At 39.1% G+C, this 22,895-nt stretch overlaps 1 protein-coding gene across 1 annotated transcript; it reads right to left on the bottom strand.

The window, feature by feature from the left end:
- Positions 1 to 1,043: 1,043 nt before the first annotated feature.
- LECT2 (leukocyte cell derived chemotaxin 2) lies at positions 1,044 to 22,325 on the bottom strand. The gene is made up of 6 exons (XM_036114325.2): positions 22,088 to 22,325; positions 9,363 to 9,416; positions 8,476 to 8,635; positions 6,900 to 6,996; positions 5,485 to 5,630; positions 1,044 to 1,497 (listed from the first exon to the last, which is right to left on the bottom strand). The coding sequence occupies exons 3-6, from the start codon at positions 8,519 to 8,521 to the stop codon at positions 1,331 to 1,333; spliced, it is 456 nt and encodes a 151-aa protein (XP_035970218.1). The 5' UTR covers positions 8,522 to 8,635; positions 9,363 to 9,416; positions 22,088 to 22,325; the 3' UTR covers positions 1,044 to 1,330.
- Between the last annotated feature and the right edge of the window lie 570 nt (positions 22,326 to 22,895).

Raw genomic sequence — 22,895 nt, 5'->3', positions numbered from 1 at the left:
TTATAAAAAGAGTATCCTACTATGTATAATCTTAGGCCTTTTTTTTAAACTCAGAATTATATTGCTATGACTCATGCATTTTGTTATGTTTAGCTGAGGCTCATTTTTTGTGACCACTGTACACTATTTCATTCTGTGACTAAATCACCGTTCATTTGTTCATATCAACTGTAGATAAGCATTTGAGTTGTTCCAGGGTTTGCCATGACAAATAGTGATTATCCTGGACATTCTTATACGTATGTCCTAGCATACAAATGCAGCTACTTCTCCGATAATAAATCTCCAATAATATAATTAATTATATTTTCCTCTAGCACATCTGTACTAAGAATGGAATATTTCTGCTGGAGTTTTCTACATTCCAAAAGGATTTAAGCAAAAAATTCATGAAAAGTTTCCAGAATGATAAATTCAACTTACTCATTTCTCACTAACTAAAATCTAGGAAGCCAGTTATTTCTGGTCCTTGGAGCATTTGTATGGTCTTATTTCCCCTTCCTACCTGCTGTCAACATAACTAAGAAAGAATAATCTAGGTTAAAAATGATGTGTAGACATAAGGGGCTGTGGTAGGCATTTGGCTAGATGAGGCTGGGTTTCCATGAGGTACTTGGTTTCATGAGCTAACTTCAGGTTAAAATAGACCTCTTTCTCATCCTAGTACCTCCTGTAATGCAGTCTTACTGAAATCGAGAATAATGATGTATTTTATTGGACGGCCATCATTTATGATTTAGAAAATGTTCTGCTCATACAGTGTGGGGAAGTGTGGATATGAAGACCAGCCAATTCTCTCTTATCCATGCAAACAACTTACCCTTTGACCAGTTTGACAAACCTGAGGATATTGCTGAAACGCTTCCCTACCTTTACTCAGAGTTTAACTCCAGTTTGTTCACTTAATATTTATGAAGTGTGTGTGTGTGTCTGGCATTTTGCAACACTCTATTCTTGTGCCAGGAAAACAGCTTCAGGCTTTTTCTTATTTTTAGGCAGAAAAGGTAGCTAGTCTTAGAAGTGTCAGAAATGCAGTCTGGAGAGACTGGAATTCGTATGTTTATTTATCCTGTGTGTTCAGGACTGAGAAACTTTAAAAAACAAACAGGTAAAAACCCCTCAGATCCCACAGGTGACAGAAAAATCAGAGAACTCTCAGAAATTAGTTGACAATCAAACATTCAAGTGGCAGTGAGTTGAAACAGGCTGTTGTCTTTCTTGCATGCATCATGTTTTTATTTGGACACAAATTTCTTGAAGAGTAGGGGATGCATCCAGGTTTTTAAGGAGATGGTTTTGTATTTAGTAGATCTGGTCATGTGTCTTCTACTTAGAGGTACACGGTAGGATCACTCAAGTCACAGTTTTCAATATGTATGTGGGATTGTATGCCAGGATAGACTTTCTGCAAGGGCAGTAGAGTTCCCAGTTTTTCTCCCTTCTTGATAGAACCTTTATATTTAACTGGCTTAATGTAGAACATTTTAATACAGAAACCTAAAAGAAAAGAAGTTAAATTAGTTATTATCTGGGTTTCAGTAGCCTTGAATCAGAAATTCAAAAAATAAGAACAAAAATGAAAGAGAAGACAAAAAGAAACGAGACTTGATTGAACTCAGTGAGGGAACAGAGGAAGGTGACAAAATTGTATCAGAAATGAAGACTAGATGCCCAAGGGAGAGTAGATTCAAATGAGGATTTAATGAAGGCATTGAGGAATAGCAAAAAAACACTAGGATGCTGAGAAAATTGAGACTTTTAACATATTTTCTTGTTCTCACCCAGGATAATTTCAACTCCAAGACCTATTCTAATAAAATGATTAGACTTTAAAGACAAAGAAAAATGGACATAATTGGCACAAGAATGCAAATCTTTCTAAACATTAAAAGAAAAAAAATTTAAAAACAAAGACCCACCAAATGGAGAAGTAGAGTTAATTTAATACTGTAATTATAATGTAATATGACTTTTGGGACTACATACATGAGGTATATCTATAAATGTTAACTCATCTGTTAAAAAAGAAAATTCTTACTGGCTTGAAAACCAAAACCCAATTCTTTTTTTTTTTATTATGTTAATCACCGTACATTACATCATTAGTTTTTGATGTAGTGTTCCATGATCAATTCTTTTTTTTATTATGTTAATCACCGTACATTACATCATTAGTTTTTGATGTGTTCCATGATTCATTGTTTGTGCATAACACCCGGTGCTCCATGCAGAACGTGCCCTCTTTAATACCCATCACCAGGCTAACCCATCCTCCCACCCCCCTCCCCTCTAGAACCCTCAGTTTGTTTTTCAGAGTCCATTGTCTCTCATGGTTCATCTCCCCCTCTGATTTCCCCCCCTTCATTCTTCCCCTCCTGTTATCTTCTTTTTTTTTTCAAAACCCAATTCTGTGCTGTATCCAATAAAACACAATGCAAGGGGCACCTGGGTGGCTCAGTGGGTTAAGCATCTGATTTCAGCTCAGGTCATGATCTCGGAGTCCTGGGATTGAGCCCCACATTGGCGTCCCTGCTCAGCGGGGAGTCTGCTTCTCCCTCTCCCTCTGCCCCTCCCCCTGCTTGTGCTCCCTCTGTCTCTTTGTTACTCCTCAAATAAATAAATAGAATCTTTAACTAAAAGAAAAAGGCAAAGAATTAAGGGCTGGATCAAGATTTGTCAAGCAGATGGAAATAATAAGACAAGCAAGGGTTATGATTCTATTATCAGAGAGTATAACTCAAGCCGAAAATCAGAGAAACAAGACAAAGGAGGACAATTTATACTGCGAAATACAATGAAGATACAGCAGTTGCAACTGTCCATGTGTCAGATAACACAGAAACCATGTATAGAAAGCAGAGACTATCTGAGATACAGGGAGAAATAGAAACCCACCAGTAATAGAAGATTTTAACACACATATCAGTGAAAGCAGGGCAAGTGAACAGAAAACATAAGAAACGCCTTAGAATCGTGCTGTCCACCATGGTAGCCACTAGCTACGCGTAGCTAGTCTGCACTTGAAGTGTAGCTAATCACAGATGTACCTTTAAGTATAAGATGTCTGATGGATTTTGGAGACAGTATAAAAAAATTAAAATATTAGTAATTTTTTGGTTGCATTTTGAAATGATAATATTTTAAAGATATGGAGTTAAAATATATTATTAAAATTATTTTTCCCTATTTTTTAACTTTCTTAATGTAACTACTAGAAAATTTTGAATTATATACATGACTTTTATTTCTATTGGACAGTACTGCTATAGAAAATCTAAATAAAATCAATACAGTAGGTCTTAGGTACATGTGAAACAGAATATGTACACAGCCTCAACACTGGAAACCAATGTGACAACTACTAATATTACAGTGCAGGAAGACCTAAATAAATGGAGGGTATAACATGTCTATTCATTGGAAGATTCATTACTTTTAAGATACCAATTTTTCTTGATCTATATAATCAGTGCAAACCCAATCAAAGTCCCAGCAGAATTTTTGGTGGAAATTGATAAACTGATTCTATAGTGTATCTGGGAATGCCAGTGACCAAGAATTGTCAAGGCAATCTGAAAGAAGGACAAAAGTTGAAAGATTTATACTGTCAGATATCAAGATGTATTTTAAAGCTTACAGTAATGAAGACAGTGTGGTATTTTTGCAAGATTGACACAGTGACCAATGAAACACAATAGAAAGACCAGAAACAGACCTGTATATATTCAGACCATCATTTATGACAAAAGATACTATACTGCAATAACAGCAGGGGAGAAAACAGTCTTGTCAAGTTAATAGATACCAATATGAGAAAAAAGATCTTGATCCCTACCTTATTCCTTACATAAAACCCAATCCCAAATGGATTGTACATTTAAATATGAAAGATGAAACAATAAAGGTCATGATCTCAGGGTCCTTAGATGGAGCCCCACATCGGCTTCCTTGCTCAGCAGGGAGCCTGCTTCTCCCTCTCCCTCTGCCTACTCATGATCTCTCTCTCTCTCTCTCTCTCTCTGTCAAATAAATAACAATCTTTAAAAAAAAGTGAAGTAAGGTTTATTGGTATAAATTTTCGGCCATGTGACGGAGCCCTTCCTCAAAGGGACTCAGCCCCGGTTTCTTTCAAGGGGCTCTGGGATTGTGAATTGGGTCAAGTCTGGGAGTTCGTGGGGGGTGGGGGGAGGTTTTGTGACCCACTCTTGTGATGATTAAAGTCACAGTTTTGTTCATCAGAGTGTTCCCATTTATACAAATCAAATAAGGTTTTAGTAGGCTGCCCGTCTGTTCAGCTCTTGGGTCACCGTGATTAGCTAGACAATGCCACAGATCTCTGTGCTTCAGATGAATCTGATTACGCTTCAGCTCTGTTGCCTGTTGGGTAACCATGCCAACCTTGGCCTTGCCTACTAAGTGGACCCTTTCCAGTGGCAGCAGTTTCTCTTGTCATTTTGGGCATATAGAGGACAGCCACCATAGAGCTTCTCAAGAACCTGAGGTCCCTCACAGAGTGTTTCTTTCTCAGGGCTGGGGTGAGGGCAGTGTCTTCAGGGCTCACTCCCAACAGGAATGCATATTTATGTTCATTACAAGACACATGCAGGAAAGTTCATAGCATTTTTGTAGTCACCTAAAACTGGATGCTACCGAAATGTCCATTTAGAGAAGGATAATTACAAAGATGAAGCTGTATGCATGTAATGGAACAGCCTACATCATCGAGAATGAAATCACATGCAAAGCAAATCTTGCAGACATGATGTGGAATGAAAGAAGCCCCACAAAGAAGACTGCATACTGTTTAATTCTGTTTATATCCTTTCCCAAGACAGGCAAAACTAGTGTATGGTGGCATAGTGATTATCCTTGCTGGGAAGAATGAGTATAGATAGCACAGGGGGGTCTCTGGGATGCTGCTGAATTTTTTTTTCTTGTTTGGGTGATGGTTATATAGTGTTATTCACTTTGTGAAAATTTAGGAGCTGTGTGCTTATGCTTTGTGCACTTTTCTGTGTGAATGTTATACCTCAGTGGATTAAAAAAACAAAACAAAACAGATAATAGGCCCATACCTGGAGTACTAGGTGACCCAACTTTACCTAGAACATAGAGGCCTTGGAAAATATTTCCCAGTCAACTTTTGCAGGAATGCCAACATCTTTGAAGTGTGGGATTTCAGTAAATGGAAGTATCTATTATAGTAAATACTCTTGAAAGTGATTTTATTTGTAGACTGTTGGACAAAACCACATGGGCCACAAGAAGAAAGTCCTTCAGTCAGCTGTGGGGTTAGGTAGAGTGTGTGCATAAAGAAGATGATATCAGGGGAAGAGCTGTTTTAGTTTGGTACCCTATGTCCTTTCTATTGTAGATGTCATCGTTTTGAAGGAAGTATGAAACTTCGGTGTATGGCAAATGCATTAAATAAATAACCATCAGACATTTCCAGGATGTGTCCCAGGTGTATACAACACTTCTTACCTCTTCCAGATATCCGAACACCATTATTAATGGCATTTTTGTTTTTATAAGGCTTCTCCTGGCCCACAATCATTCCGGTGAAAGGTGCATACACGGTAGATCCATCAGAGCACAAGACATCCACACCTGGGTGAGGCCTGCGATTTCTAGAATGTAAGTAAGAATGAACAGACTGAGAAAATGCCCTGGGAACTTTATTGCCCAGAAATGTGGTGTTCGCTCACTGTTCCCAGACTAGGATATCAAACACTGAAACTGGAGAACATGTTGAGATGTTCCAGGTTTCCTTACTCTTCCTTGTCTCAATTTTAACCTCCCTACCTGCGGGTAGTAATAATCATATTGTAAAGATTAAAGCATTTAAGATAGTATTTGGTATATAGAGAGCCTTTAAGAATTTATGAACTATGATTATTATATGGCATTTTGGGGAAATGAGACATCTATCTATGTAAGTAAATTTTATAGATCTATGAATCTTGACCCCTTCAAGACCACTTAAAAAAGAGTTGTCTTTTTATGGGGACTTACCATAAAAGAATCACATTACCCTCATCTGATTTTTGTCTCGGTAATCCAGAAGTCATTATAAACATCATTTACTGTGGGGGCATCTGGGTGGCTCCAGAGGTGAAGTGTCCAACTCTTTGTTTCGGCTCAGGTCATGATCTCGGGGTCCTGGGATGGAGCCCCGAGCTGGGTTCGCCTCTCAGCATGGAGTCTGCTTGGGATTCTCTCTCTCTCTCCCTCTCCCTCTGCCCCCTCCCCCTGTGTGCATGCTCTCTCCCTCTCTCTCAAATAAATAAATCTTTTTAAAAAATCATTTACTGGGACGCCTGGGTGGCTCAGTCGGTTAAGCATCTGCCTTTGGCCCAGGTCATGATCCCAGGATCCTGGGATCAAGTCCCACATTGGGTTCCTTGCTCAGCAGGGAACCTGCTTCTCCCTCTCTCTCCCTCTGCTTGTGCTCTCTCTGTCAAATAAATAAAATCTTAAAAAAAAAAATCATTTACTGTATATGATATTTTAATACAGTGAGTGATAACTCCTGAATTTATTAGAGTGAATGGAGGACAAACACGAAATGATCCCAGCTTGTGAGCGTTCTTTAAGTTGTCTCTGACAAGCCTCACTGTTGTCTTTATGCTCACTCTTACCAACCTCTTCTCCTGCCTAACAGGCTAGAACCTGAAAAATCAGATTGATGACGATTGTTATGTTTGTTCCCCTGCCTCTTTGTTTATTACATGCTGTGTTCCCAATTCAGAGCCCATACTTGAAGCAGAGGTCTTGGAAGCTGCTCTAAAAACACTAGTACAGCTGCTTTCATCTCTGAATCCTGCTGTCAGAGAGAGATGACTGTGAGCGCTTGGGGCAAGGACATTAAGCAGAGGGGTTAAGAACCATAAGAATACCTTTGAGCAATGTACTGGCCACAGCCGTGACTGTCACACGTCCTGATCTCATTGGAAGACTTGCCGGCGCAGATACTAGCCCATGGTCCAGCCAGTGCTAAGAAAGAGAAACATGAGAAGCAGATTTTCTGACTTCACATATTTCCAGTCTCTGTTTATCTTACATGTCTCCCAGTGGATTCGAAAGTTGTTTTCACTAGTTTTTCTCTTTCTGTAGGTTATGGGCAGGTCTGCCTTTTCACTCTGGATTCAGATGGAAAATTAGCTTTCTCCCTGGCCATAAAATTCTGTTTTATTATGTACAGAGTATTTATAACTGTTTGTTTATAAGCATTAATCTCCATCATTACAGTTTGTTTCAGATTATTGACTAATGAGTGGCATAGATTGTGCTTTTCAAATTTTCTTTGCTTATTACTTGGGACCATTATGTTTAGGTGAAGCAAAAATGAACAGCATGGCTCAAAGAAGTAATTCTAGAAATTCTAAAGTAACTTTGAAGTGTTCCTTTATTGCCAATCCTAATAATCAAATCCAAGAAAATGTTTGAATTAGAGAAGAAACAGACTCTGAACTAGCAAAGTTTATTTAGCACTAAATATATCTCTTTCATATCTGCAAACATGTAAGAGGGAGATTCTTAGAAGTAAGAACCTGTCAGACCAATTTAGCCTAGAGTGGAGGGAAAAGACAAGGGAAAGAAGGGAGTAGAAATAATTATATGAAAAATTGTATAGCAGTAAAGCATGGAGGAGGGGCTGGCTCTCTCAGTGTATTTTGTACACACTTGTTTTAGGTAGAGCTTCTCTTTAGTAAGCAGTAAATACTCAATTGAATTAAATTCCCTGGATTTCCAATGTTAACATTCACAGAGAGATACGGTTAGCAAACTCACCCTTTTATTTTGAAATAAACTAACAAAATAGAAGCAAAAGCAAGAACCAGCTAATTTGATTGTTGATTTTATTTAAAGATACTTTACTGCTCATTAATATATGTGCTACGAGAGGAGCTATAGAATATGGCCATTAAAGTATATTCTTTAATATACTTTTTAGAAGATGGGTTTCAAATGTCTTATACCTTTGAGCCAAGCTTCAAGTCAACATCTTGATCGAGATATAATACCATCACTTTGGCAACAAATATTTATCCCTGGGAATTGAGGCAGATATTGGACAATTTATTAACTGACTCATTTTTCTCTCCTGACTCTTAAGGGAGCATTCCCCTTGTCCTAATCCACACCAGTTGCTGTTATCAGGAATCCTCCAAATTGAATTCTTACACAGACTCTTTATTTTCTAATGATGTTCCAGTTAAATCCTAGACCAAGATTGACAGACTTTTCTTTTAAGTCCTCCATTCCACTTTTCTGTTTCCCTTGTTAAAGAATCACAATATTCAGGTGGAAATCATGGAGGACCCCTTATCCCCGACGATGTATTCTTCCTAGTCCATTTTTAGTAATCAACCACATAAGTTTCTGTTGTGATTGTGATATTAATGACTTTTAAATTTTTTATTAAAAATTTTTTTAAATTAGCCAAGATTCTAAAATTGTTCTTTGACTTACCAGTTGAAATCAAGACAGCAAAAAGGAGGACTCCTGTGGAAAACATTTGGCTTTTGCTTTCCTTATGATGTTTCTTCCTCTGGTAATGTGAATTGCCCCCACACTCTTTGAAGAATAGCCGGTTGAATTATTTAGCCTCAGAATGTTGCATCTCTCATTTCTTTAATTTAGTGTGAGATACACACAAAAAATACAAGAATGAAGCAAGTCAAAGTTGAATATTCCCTGGGTAGCTATTTGGTTCACATGTAGAACCTATGTAAAAGTGTTTGATCTGAAGAAGAAGGTAATTTTATTGGAAATGCTGACTAAATATTAACAGAAAGTGATAAGGCTAGGTGACTGCCTTCTGGGCTATGGCTGGCTTCATGAATGGCTGTGTACATAGGAAAAGTATAAAAATATGCACAGATTAACTTTAGTATAATAGGTACCCCTGAAGAGGGAGGGAAATAGAATTATGGAGTGGTATACAGAGTGCTTAAACTCTAAAATATTTTGTAAAAAATATGAGAAGCAAATAGGTAAAAGTATTAATTTGTTAATTATCAGAGGTAGATACAAGGCTATTGGTTATACTAATATATGCGATTTTCTGTATATTTCAAACATGTGTTAACACCTCCTTGTTATGCTTAATATTATATGAGGCCCTGGGATTTCCTGTGGAAACATCCCCATGTAAATAATTTGTCAGGGGCTGTGGGAGACTGAGACTGTGGCCCTTCCCTGCATCCACACTCTTCCCATGTCTCTTTGGAGGCAGAGGTGCTTTCCCAGCCTTTGCTGTGTGTCTCAGCTCTGTGACCTGCTTTGACCAACCAAATGAGACACAAGTGATAGTTCATGAGTGGAGCCTGAGCCCTACAGGGAATTGTGTCTCTCACCTTGTGTTCCGCCTTCACCGTGCAGACAGCCTTCCCAGACTAACCTGCTGGCCCCTGGAAGAGAGTGAAAGTCACATGGAACAAATCCACCCTAGCCAGGCCACCCCAACTGCAGCCAGCCTGGCACACCCCCTCATTTACATTAGAAAACCATCAGCTCTCAGAATTATGGAGCATTAAGGAAATATTACGAGAGTTAAAGCAAATATAAGCTAGCTAACTGAACCCGTGTTCTGGAAGAGGCTGACTAATGTCCGTTTTGAACTGGAATCCCGGGGCCTGAAGGCACTCGCTGTTTTCTTGTGTATTATCAGGGATTGTGAGGAATGTTGAGGTGATGGCCACATGGTGGAGATCTTTTGATTAGAAACGCTGACCTGTTAATAGACAACTTTGAATGAGACCTTTATCTTCTCTGAGCTGTACTTCCTCACAAGGAAATGTGTGTGGATGTCTGGTTACTTGTTGGGTTACAGTTACCGAAGGATGTTTAACGTTTGCAAGATAAGGTCAGCTATCAGCATGAAGTTGACCTCTCATGTCTCCCCCATGCGTCATGCCTGGACCGTTTTATTTTTATTAGCACTTTCACCAAAGGTAGATGGGTCAGGAGGAAGAGAAGAAATTGAAACTGGCTATAATTCCAGTTTGAGGGCAGGGGCATTAAAAACGACTTCCTGTATTGAGACTAAACTAGAAGTGACTTAACCTCTTTCACCACATCATTCTCTTCTCCTGTTAGAAAGGTTTGAAATAAAAAATAACGTGAGAGCTCATGCACTTGCAAGGCTCGATTGTTTCCTCCTGTCTTGTCCCTGCTTCTCTGTAACTCCGTCTCCTGCTTCCTCTGAGGTAGTAAGCTCGCACAGAAATGCCAGAGGGGAGGGACTGGTTGGATTCCAGGAGTTGATGAACAAATTGGTTCTGATAAAAACCACTGAATCCTATACTTTGCTCTGATTAGCCAAAGAAACACTTGATTTTCTTATTTTAGGGCTAATTCTATCCTTTTGTTATAATTTCTTTATTTTTACTAAGTAGCTGTATTTATTGTTCTGATTATGTAAGTAATGCATTCTTTTTTTTTTTAATGCATTCTTTTTTAAAAGATTTTATGTATTTATTTTAGAGAGAGAGAAAGGGAGAGGGAGTTGGTGGAAGAGCAGAGGGGGAGGGAGGGAACCCCAAGCAGACTCCATGCTGAGCTCAGAGCCCCACACGGGACCTGATCCCACAACCCACACGCAACATAGAGCCCAGTGTGGGACTTGATCTCATGACCCTGAGATCAAGACCTGAGCCAAAATCAAGAATTGGGCACTTAAACAGCTGAGCCACTCAGGCACCCCAGTAATACATTCTTATGGCATAAATTACCTCCCACATTTCAAAAGAGTATGAACATTCCCCACTAACATTTTTGGGTATATGTGTTTCTCTTTTAATTTTGACCTAGTCTCTCTTGTTTAGGAAAATATCCCTGTCTTATTAAACACTCTCTTCAACTGAGGTAACACTAAAAGCTAAATGCAAGAGAAGACTATGGATTTTAATAGAACACTAAGTAACAGAAGAGTTGACGTTTTGGGTATGTCTAAATGCTTCTACTTTTGAAAATTTACATGAAACCTTTTTGGTTTTCCTTAGCTGTGGGAGTAGTGGGTGAGAGGGCAAGGATACAGTTTCTCAGTAGCTTTGATCTTTGATTGGATCTGCAGTTTGGAGGCCTTTGTGAAAGGGAGGAGGCCAGTGTGCTTTGCAAAGGGTTGTTGGCCTGGGTGACCTGACCAAACACATGGACTCTCTCCTCCTGTGTTTCACTGGAACAAACCTACCTAGAAACAGCATGCTGTGTTAAGCTACTGATTTATTAAACAAATGCATTCAGAAACCTGAAATAAGTCCAGAACTGCTCTACTAAAGTCAGCCCTAAAATCATGATTAGAATAAAGAAGGCATTAAATACATGTTTTGGCTAGTAGAAGCGTTAGCCACATGATGAGGCCCCATCTGGCATCTTCCATCTCTGATTCAAGAATGCTGAGTGAACATTTAAATCCATTCTACCTTCTTCAACCCCCGTCCCCCCTTTCCCGCCATCCCTCACAAATCCTCTGTGTAGACAGAGAACAGTAACAATTTCAAGTATGAGACATTAGTCACCACAGCTTTGGGAGGTGAAATTAGCAAGGGGGTGGGACTTGATTACAAAAATAATTTTAACATGGAGAATTGTTCCTCAGATTTCTAATGTATGGGGTGCTTGACTTATCCTGGAAAACAGGAACTTAAAGAAGCATTTTCTAATAAGCCATTTACTTTTTCATTGATGGAATAATGGAAGGGATAGGTTGCTGTCCTTATAATGGCGCATTCAATTTTTTGTTTTAAGTATCTTATTTATTTATTTATTTAGAAATCAGAGAGAGAGAGCGCGCACAAGCAGGGGGAGTAGCAGGCAGAAGGAGAAGCAGCCTGCCCGCTGAGCAAGGAGCCCGATGTGGGGCTTGATCCCATGACCTGAGCTGAAGGCAGACGCTTAACAGACTGAGCCACCCAGGCATCCCGATTTTCTGTGTTTTAAATTAAGTTCTATAGTACTGAAAGCAGCAAGCTCTCTTTATGAAATGTAGACACAGTACTTCAAGGTTAGAGGGATGTGGCCAGGAGGTTTTCTGGCTGGAGGCCCCTGAGGGAACACCGCATCTCAGAGTGTGAGCTGTGTGGTGCAGTCAGCATGACTTTCCTGCCTGTGTTCAAGGCAGTCACTCCGTATCAAGCATGATCATCTGTCCAACTACTCAGACATGTCCTCATGATCTTGCTCATTGCGGAGTCTTTCCCAACTGTAAATATGTTGAAATTAGCATCTGGACTAAAATCTACTTGTCATTCTTGATTGAGGTGAATTTACCTTCATCCATATCTGGCTCTTAGTTTTTATTCAGTATCCCAGAGTCTGATGCAAGACAAGTGATTCAGGTTCATCAGGTTACTGGAGGTTAAATAAATGAGCACAAAGGTAGGTAGGTAGGTAGATGGATAAGTAGGTGTGATTTTCAGTGGAGGTGATTCCTCTCTACTGATGGGATATGCTCCCTTCTTGATGTTAGAACCTTTGGGAAAGTGGTTTGATGAATATAGAATGAGAGCAATAAGATAAAGAATTTTAAGGGCTTTTCCAACCATGTGAAATCTTTTTTTTTTTCCTCTTGATAAAATGGATTAGAAAACGTTTCCCTCTTGGGTGACACCAAATGGGCCCATGAACCTCTGTCTTATCCATTCCCTTTCTGCACCCAAGGCCCATGCTTTTCAACTGGGAGTACCTGGCGGTAGGCCAGGTGACACAGAAGTGACACCTGATATCAGTGTTTTTTCAGGATTTGGGAATGGGCCAAGAGGAAGAGGAATAACTATGTAGTAAATGTGTATATTTTTTTATATCTGAGAACATATTAAATCTTCTTAAAGTTAATATTTAATTTACATATTATAAAATTTACCCTTTTAAAGTAGTTCAGTGGTTTCAGTATATTTACAAAATCATGCAGTCATTACCCCTGTCTAATTCCAGAATACTTTTATCACTGCAAAATGAAAAACCTTACACGTTAGTAATCACTCCCCATTCCTATCATCTCCAGCTCCTAGCACCTATTAATCTACTTTTCCTCTTTATGGATTTGCCTATTCTGAACATTTCATATAAATGAAATCATACAATATGTGGCCTTTTCTGTCTGGTTTCTTTCACTTAGCATAATGTTTTCAAGGTTCATCCATGTTGTAACATGTATTACTACTTTATTCCTTTTACGATTGGATAATAAATAGTCCTTTGCATGAGTATGCTACATTTTGTAGTTGGTAGACTTTTGGATGCTCTTCACTTTTGGCTATTATGAATATGGCTGTTAATGCACATTCAGGTACAAGTTTTTGTGTGGACATGTATGTTCAGTTCCCTTGGGTCCGTCTCTAGGAATGGAATTGCTGTGTGTTTAACTTTTTTGAGGAACTGTTAAACTGTTTTTCAAAGCAGCTACATCAGTTTACATTTGCACCAGCAATGCATGAAAGTTCCATTTTCTCCACATCCTTACCAACACTTGTTATTATTTTTCTTTTTAATTATAAGTATCTGAGGGGACATGAAGTGGTATCTCATTGTGGTTTTGATTTGAATTTCTCTCATAAGCAATGAGGCTGAACGTCTTTGCATGTGCTTATTGCCCATTTGTGTATCTTCCTTGGAGAATGTCTATTTAAATGTTTTGCCCAATTTTTAATTGAGTTACTTATCCTTTTATTGTTGAGTTGTAAGTGTTCTTTTCATATTCTAGATGCTAGTCTTTGTCAGATACATGATTTGCAAATATTTTGTCCCACCACATGTGTTGTCTTTTTACTTTCTTGGTGGTGTTCTTTGAAGCACAGAAGCTTTTAATTTTAATGAAGTTTACCGTATTTTCTACCTTTGGCTCTTGTGTTTTAGGTGTCATATCCGAAAAACCTTTGATCCAAGGTCATGAAGGTTTATGCCTTTGTTTTATTTTAAGAGTCTTAGAATTTTGCATTTAGGACTTTGATACATTTTGAGTTAATTGTTGTATATGGTGTGAAGCGGGGGGTCCAAATTTATCTTTTTTGTATGTAGATATCCAGTTTTCCCAGGACCATTTGTTAAAAAGACTTATCATTTCCCTCATTTAATTTTTTTGGTACCCTTGTTGGAATTCTGTACTGTTGATTCTGTTTCATTGATTTATATGTCTGTCCTGTGTCACTACCACACAGACTTGATTCCTATAGCTTTCTAGTAAATTTCAAAATCAGGAAGGTGAGTCTTCCAACTGTTTCTTCTTTTTCAAAATTGTTTTGGTTATTCTGGATTCTTTGCACTTTCATATGAATTTTAGAATCAGCTTGTCAGTTTCTGGAAAAACTGAAAGGCCGCTGCAATTCTGATAGAGATTGAATTGAATCTTTAGATCCGTCTGGGGAGTATTGCTATTTTAGTGATGTTAACTCCGTTTAATGATGTTGAACATGGAATGCCTTTCCATTTATTTAGGTCCTTTTTAATTTATTTCAGCAAGTTTGGTAGTTTTCAAGGTACACATCTTGCACTTCATTTGTTAAATGTGTCACTAAGTATTTTATTGTTTTTGATGCGGTTAGAAATGGAATTGCTTTCTTAATTGCATTTTCATATCGTTCTTTCCTGGTGTATAGAAATACAACTGCTTTTTGTATATATATCTTATATCCTACAGTCTTGCCAAATCCACTTATTTGCTTTAAGAGTTTTCAGTTTTTGATGGATTCCTTATAATTTTTATATACATGCTCATATCATCTGCAAATGGGCTTTTTTATTCCTCTGTTCCTCTATTACTGCCTTCTTTTGGGTTCAATAGATATTTTCTAGTGTACCTTTTATTTCCTAGTCATTTCTTTTACTGTATATTTTTCAGTTATTTTCTTTTTAAAAATTTTTTTTCTTAAGACTATTTATTTATTTGACAGAGAGAGACAGCAAGAGAGGGAACACAAGCAGGGGGACTGGGAGAGGGAGAAGCAGGCTTCCCGCTGAGCAGGGAGCCCGATGTGGGGCTCGATCCCAGGACCCTGGGATCATGACCTGAGCCGAAGGCAGACGCTTAACGACTGAGCCACCCAGGCGCCCTTATTTTTCAGTTATTTTCTTAATGGTTAGGCTGATTATAACTGAAGTTACAACCATCTAGCTCAATTTAATGCCAACTTAATTGCAACAATATACAAAAAGTTTCCCCCTATATAGCTCCATTCTGTCACTCCTCTTCTCTACTTTGTCATACGAATTATACAGGTATATATTGTGTGCTCATCAACACCCAGATTTATAATTATTGCTTTATTTAGCTATGTATTTACCTTTACTGATGCTTTTTATTTTTTTGTATGGGTTCAAGTTATTACCTAGTGTCCTTTCATTTTAGCCTGCAGGGCTTTCTTAGCATTTCCTGTAGAGCATATGTGTTAGCAACACCTTCTCTCAGCTTTGATTATCTGGGAATAGCTTAACTTCTTCATTTTTGAAGGATAATTTTGCCAGATGTAGAATTCTTACTTGGCAGGTGTTTTTCTTTCAGTACTTTCAGTTTTGTTTTGTTTTGTTTTTCTGTACTGTGTCATCCTACTGCCTTTTGGCCTCCACAATTTGTGATGATAAATCAGCCGTTAACCTCATTGAGAATTCCTTGTATGTATGAGTATTTTCTCTCTGGTTGCTTTCAGGATTCTTTTTTTGCCTTTGTCTTTTGGTAGTTTGGTTATGATGTGTCTAGTCTTTGAGTTTTTGAGTTTACCTGGATTTTGTTGAGCTTCTCAGTTAATGTAGATTAATGTTTTTCATCAAATTTGAGAAGTTTTCTTTAAATATTTAAAAAAAATTTTTTTTTTTTTTTTTTTTTTTTTGAGAGAGAGCACGAATGGGGGCAGGGAGGGGCAAAGTGAAAGGGAGAGAGAAAATTTAAAGCAAGCTCCACACCCAGTCTGCAGCCCAACATGGGGCTTCATCTCAGGACCTGAGCTGAAATCAAGAATTGGATGCTTAACTGTCTGAGCCACCCAGGCACCCCTCTTTAAATATTCTTTCTGCCTTTTTCTCTCTCTTCTGTCCTGCTGGGACTCTGTCATGCATATATTGGTGTTCTTGAGGGTGCCCCACTGGTCTCTGAGCCTCTGTTAATTTTTCTTCATTGTTTTTTTTCTGTTCATGAGACTAGATAATCAACATATCTTCAAGTTTGCTGATTCTTTCTTCTCTCTGCTTAAGTCTGATGTTGAACCTTTGTAGAGAATTTTTTTTTAATTTCAGTTAATGTGTTTTCCAACCCTAGAATTCTTACTTGGTATACATATATTTTCTATCTCCTTATTGAAATTCTCTATTTGGTGAGACTTTTTTTTTCATACTTTCCTTCAGTCCTTTACACATGATTTCTTTTAGTTCTTTGGACATATTTAAAGTAGTTGATTTATAATCTTTGTCTAGCCTGTGCAACATCTGTTTTTCCTAATGACAGCATCTATTGGCTGCTTTCTGTGCTGAGTCCTCATATAAAGTTGTGTGGCTTTATCTAGCTGTCAGAGCTGTGACCCCATGGGAAGTGCTTGTACCTATAGAGAATGTAAATGTCCTCTCTCTTTCTTTCAACTGTGTGCTAAGGACAGAGGACCAAAATTGAGGAGGTTACTCCTTACAACTCATCAAATTACATTGTCTGCTTTCACAGCTTATAGCCACTAATATTTTACCTGAGGTTGCTCTCAGGAACTCTTGTGAACTGATTGACTCTCCATCTCTGAGAAACCTTTATAGCTAGAAGACATTGGTGGTCATCTATATAAAATAAAATAAAATCACTCTAGCCTGTGATATTTAAATTATACCTGAACTTTTCCCAATAAAGTTTACTTTTTGTACCACTGGGTACAAATTTACAATCAAGAAAGACTCTACACTCTTTATTTAAATCCACCTTTTTTTTTTTTTTCTTCAAATGAGAGCCTCTTGGTTTTAAAATCCTGCCTGAGGATTTTGTCTTACAACTGACCGTTTGATTATAAGATTCCAGAATGTACTAAGCCCCAGTCAATAGACAACCCTCACTCTATCAAATACTTGCAGACCTACAGTGGGCATATTTCCTCACCCACTTTCACCATCTGCTAGTACTTTGACCAACAGAGAGCAAACAGCCCAGGGCCACCTATGGAAACACAGACTTAGATTACCTCAAATCATGGTAAACAGATGTAATTGGCCCAGTGCGCTTTGAACCCTGAAATTGCACCACACACAGACATGGTCTGAGCATTGCCAGAGGTTACAACACACACATTCTTGGCACCATTGTTCTGATTGACTCAGACCAGCTGAACATCTTAAGCTGAATGATTAATTATAACAATGGAAGAAATAATGCTCTTCTGTTCAGGGATTAAAATGTCTCTCTAGCTACTGATACCCCCTAAAAAAGAAACTGTCTATATGAATGACTTTCAGAGTCACAATACTACTTCACTGTTCCACGACACACGCCATCCCACATTCGGTGGGCAGTGTGTGCAGGGCACCGAATACAGCACTGTGAGAATGGAAGATGAGGCTGGAGGCAAGCAAATCTGGAAAGATTGAGAACCTGGGAGGGGCCAACCCTGGACATGGAAATGAGGGTGAGAATGGGCCAGGATGAGTGAAACAGGTAAAGGGAGTGTTGATTGTCCCGTAGCTGCCTGAGCCCATGAAGGATTGCAGAGGGCCTTATAAATCAAGCCTAATCCCACTGTTTGCTTATTTCCAATAGTAGAGATGGAATTTTTGAATTTCATTTGACTCCAGGGAGATCTGGAACTGCTCCAGGAATATTTGTGTTGGATGCTATGAAAGAGGATAGGGAAGTAATTTTTGGATACGTGAATACATTTGTACAAGGACAAGGTACATTTGTGTTTCTTTCTGTCTGCAAAGTTTGTTTTTTTAAATTGTTTTATGAGAAGTTATGTCAGAGATATGAAACAATTTTTTGTGGTGGCTCAATAGAAACTATCAAGAAAAGAAACGTGGTTGGACATTTTGGACATAAAAGATAGAGTGTGACCTTCAGAGTATATCACCCCACCTAAACTGACCCTTAGCCAGCCAGCAGGGTAAACAGAAGTTTTCGGGGAAAATATAATAGTTCTTGGCTGGAAGATCTTTCATAATTCCAAATTCAGATAGGGTTGTCCCTTGAACAATAGGGATTTGAACTCTGCAGGTCCACTTATATGCAGATTTGGGTTTTTTTTTTTTATCAATATGGTACAGTACTATAAATGTGTTTTCTCTTCCTTGACTTTCTTAATAACATTTTCTTTTCTCTAGCTTACTTTATTAAAGAATGCAATATACATGAAGGATACAAAATATGTCATTTGACCGTTTATAAGTAAGGCTTTTGATCATTAGGCTGTTCATAGTTAAGTCTTGAGGGAATCAAAAATTATACATGACTGCCTAGGGCATCAGTGCCCCTAACCCTCATGTTGTTCCAGGGTCAACTGTAATTTCTTTCTGCTAGAGATGTTTTCTTTTTGCACTTAACAAAAGAGTATCCATTTTTATTAATCAGGGTTCTCCCCAGAAACAGAACCAATAGTGTGTGTGTGTGTATGTGTGTGTGTGTGTGTGTGTGTGTATGTATGTGTGTGTGTGTACAAAATAACACTATTATTTTTGTATGTATATTCTATATTAATATATATATTCTGTGTATTCAAAAATCACCCTCTATATACTAAAGAGAGAGAGAAAAAATGCAAGAAGAGTTATTTTAAGAAATTGGCTCGTGTAATTTTAAATGCTGGCAAGTCCAAAATCTGCAGGCAGGCAGGGGGAAGACCCAGGGAAGAGTTGATGTTGGAGCTTGGAGTGCGAAGGCAGACTGGAGGCAGAATTCCCTCTTCCTTGGGCGACCTCCATCTTTTTTCTCTTAAGATTTCAACTGATTGAATAAGGCTTACCCACACTGTGGAGAGTAATTTGCTTTACTCAAAGTCTACTGATTTAAATGTTAATCTAAAAAAATGCCTTCACAGACACATTTAAACTGGTGTTTGACCAATGTCTGTACCATGGCCTTGCTAAGTTGATTTCCTAAAATTAACCATCCCAGCACCTTTACTTCAGAAATAAGAATTTAACTATGTACTTCGACTTCAAGAGTTGACCTAGAACAGAGACCAAACTTGGCATGCTGTGGGAGCCTGTGGCTGTGGGAGCCTTCATGGGACTTGAGGAAATTTCATTCTGTTGCTTTCATTTATGGAAGCTTTATGTCTCTAATTAAGTTGTCACTGAAAACTTTCCTTATGGTCTGTCCAATTTAAGACTTTTGATGAGGAGTTAGAGGAGAAGTAAGACATAATGAAAATGATTGAGCCAGGGAAACCTCCCTAATTCCCACATTTCATTAGCATGTTTTGCATTTTGTGAGCACTCTGCACATCCCTTTGTGTTTTTACCAGTGCCAAACCATACAGAAACAGAAGGGCTATCGGGGAAGAGCAGAGAGTGGGTGGTGTGCTGGAGCAAACAGAGGATCCCACAAGGGAGCATGCATTCAGGTTAGCCTGAGGCCCCCACATTTTCAAGAGCAAACAGCACAGGCTATTCCAGCTCATCGTTGAAGAGCAATGTTAGTTGAAGGGGGATTTCTGGCCAGAGTTTTTGAAACAAAAATCACCTACTACATGACTTAGTGCATTTGTTGATCATTATTAAACATTTTGAAACATCTTTTCATCATCAGAAATTACAGTTTGTCCCTTTCTTCCCCAAACCTTGTTGTAAGAAAAGAAAAGAGAAAAAGTTGCTTTGCCAAAATTGGAAGGGTTACGCAGAAATCCTCCATTTAACAATTTAGAGGACTTCATTCCTTGGTGTGTTTCTTCTAAAAAGAACAAAGCACTTTTTTTTTTGTTTTTGCATTTACTACCTCTTTTGTTCCTGCTCCTGGTTTGTGCCAAAACTGAGACTCAGATGAGTTACATGATGACTGTCTGACCTTGACTCCTGGGAAGCTCTCTTCTGTATCCATTGTCCTCTAAAGATGGTCTCTCTGGGATGACTGTTAATTCCTGGTTTCTTGGAACCATGAGAGCTCCAGGTCTGAATATGCAGGATAGAGATTTTCCCTTGTATATCTCACATTCACCTAAAGCACAAAATGCCCAAAAGCAAAGACAGTGCTCTCTTCTGTGGGAGGCTGAAAATGTAAGAGTTGGGGGACCTAATTATTGAATGCTACCTGAGGTGGTGATGTGGGAAAGTGAGGGAGTGGTCTGAAACACGGATGGAGAATACATGACAATAAAGAAACATTTTACAGTGGTGACAGGGTATGTTAGAGAGTTCCTGTAGAATAGCTTCACGGTCTTCTGAGATGGGGTAAATAGACAATATGAAGATGGTGAAGAAATGACCATGAGCTTGAGATGATGCATGGTTGGAACTGGCCACTGTTGCTGAGAAATGAGACATAAAGAAAAGGATTGCCAAGCAGCTGGGGCCTGGAAAGCCAGGCACTGGGACTCTCCAGTAGTGACTCCCCAGGAGTGGGGGCAGAGGATGCGATGAGCAGAAGGAAGTCGAAAGGTAGCTAACGCCCAGGGTTGACAAGCTTGAGTGGAAGTGCTGACCATGAGTTCTCAGCTCAAGAGACAAGAAAGAGTCCAGCTGGGAACGTGGAAGAGGTTTGAGGAGCTAAAGTCAGGAGATGAGCCCTGGCAGGACTGGTCAGAGTACTCTCTGTCCATGGAGCTCCTTCCCGCATCAAGCACCACCATGAATCCTTGTGAATTTGCCTTCTCTGAACACTTTTTCTTGCTTCCCTTCTACTTGAATGTCTTTCTCTTCCTTAAGGTTCAGGTCAAGTCCTACCTGCTCCATGAAGTTCTCCTAGCCATTTCTAGATTTGTCAGCACCTTTCTCAAAACTCCCTCAGGACTTTTTTGTGGGACACTTAAATTACTTCAGAACTATCGTCATATATTTTATCCATCGTATATATCTTATTTCTCTGCAAAGATTTGCAGCTGTCCTAGTGTAAGAACTGAGTCATATGCTGCTTTTATTTTTCTAACATGATAAAATGCTGTTTGAATACAACTATGCTTAGTTAAAAAAAGTATTGGTTGATTATCCAGTAAATGGCATTACTAGTATATACTTATTTGGAGACCACTGGATTTTGTCAGATTTTTTCTATTTGAGAATTTGAAATATGCTGTCCTGGTCACTTATGAGACATTCAGAATATCTGTCAGATAACTTATTTCCAGTATTGTTTATCTCTGTGAACCATTTGATTCCAGTAAAATGTGCCTGGGAGAAAGGATCCCAAGCACTTTATTTTCACAGTTATTAAATTATGATAGAATCGAAAGAAGACTCTCTTCAGATATTTTATATTTCCTTGGATTAAGTATTTTATATTTCCTTGGATTAAGTAGAGAGCAGCTTTGCATTTTCTTTTAACATGGTGACTAGTATCTAGTAACAAATAAATATTAAATGATAGGGTATGATGAAGGAGAACAATTAGTGTATTGTATAGATGACTTTTCTGCATGGTCCAGAATGGCTGCCAACAGTCAGCCCTACCTCTAATTAACTGGTGACCTTGGGCAAGACACTTCCTTTTTCTCCTTCAGTTTCCCCACCCATGAGATGCATGAGTGGACTTTTGGCTCAAGCAGTACAGAGCTCTTGGAACCCCTGCCACCAGCTCATCGTCATGGCCACATTGTGGTCTTCCACTAGTGGGCGCCATTGAGCAGTCTTCAGAGCCTCTGCCTCTGCCCTCCAGAGCAGCCTGCAGCATTTCCCATCCTCACTGACGCGTTTGGATCTGAAATGGCGCAGGATTATGGAAGTCGTTGGCATAATTCGATTCCATCAGCTATTCTGAAGGTCTTCCCTGGCCCTCTGGGTTTGAGTCATGCCCACACTGGAAGCTTGCAGTTTTGCCACCACAGCCTGTTGCCATCGAAACAGTTCATCCTCTGTGGAAATTGCTGACTCTTTCTCTTAATAGGCAGTTAATCTCTTTCTACATATTGAAGACAGGCATCAACATCCCTGGGCTCCTGGACCACATTTCACAGGCAAAATCTTAAAGATGACCTACCCTGTGGAGGTTCAGAGCAGAGGGAAAGCTTAGGAGTCCTTCTCGTCAAATCCTCTTGCTTTACAGAAGAAAGTCAGTTCCAGGGAGGAGAAGTGATTGGTCCGAAGCCACCCAGCCCCTCAGGGAGTGAAGCCGGGCTGGGACCCGGGGATAATTGTGAAGCAGAGGTAGAACCAAAAAGGGACCTTCGACTACATGGTTCCTCTTTCCGACACCTTCATTGATGTGGGGGGGTATGTGAGCTGCAGTTTGCATCAGTCTGCTTTTGTATAAACGTCCTTCATGTTGCCTTTATTGGCAGCTCATTATATGCCAAGTGCTAGGCTAAGCTCCCCAAACGCGTTATGGCTCATTTAATCCCAGGCCTTGCAATCCGGGCTCACAAGGACGGTCTCTGGAGCCTGCGACCTGGGCTCAAGTCCCAGCTCCACTTCTCAAGGGCCATGTGGGTTGGGGCAAGTGAAATGCTCTCCCTGCGCCTCATTTCCTCTGCTGAGTATGGGGATGAATACAAAACCTCCTTCTATTCAGTGAGATAAAGAATAGAAGCCACTTAGCAGAGGACCTGGCCCATGGGAGGCACCCCAGAAATGTTAGCTATTGTTTCTATCATTCTTAGTCCTTAGTGTCCTTCATATTGATATGCAACACAGGAACTATCTATGTTCTCTTTTGCATTTATCATGTAAATGAAGTATTCAAAGTGTATGTAGCTATCAGTGTGTTAACTGTATTGTTTCTCCTTCATCCTACAAATAATGTTACTGTGAAATGAATGGATAAATAAAACCAAAGTGGTATAATTATC

The sequence above is a fragment of the Halichoerus grypus genome, chromosome 2, assembly GCF_964656455.1.
Source record: "Halichoerus grypus chromosome 2, mHalGry1.hap1.1, whole genome shotgun sequence".
Classification (NCBI taxonomy): domain Eukaryota; kingdom Metazoa; phylum Chordata; class Mammalia; order Carnivora; family Phocidae; genus Halichoerus; species Halichoerus grypus.
Note: the sequence above shows the minus strand (reverse complement) of the source record. Positions and strands in the feature narration are given on the sequence as shown.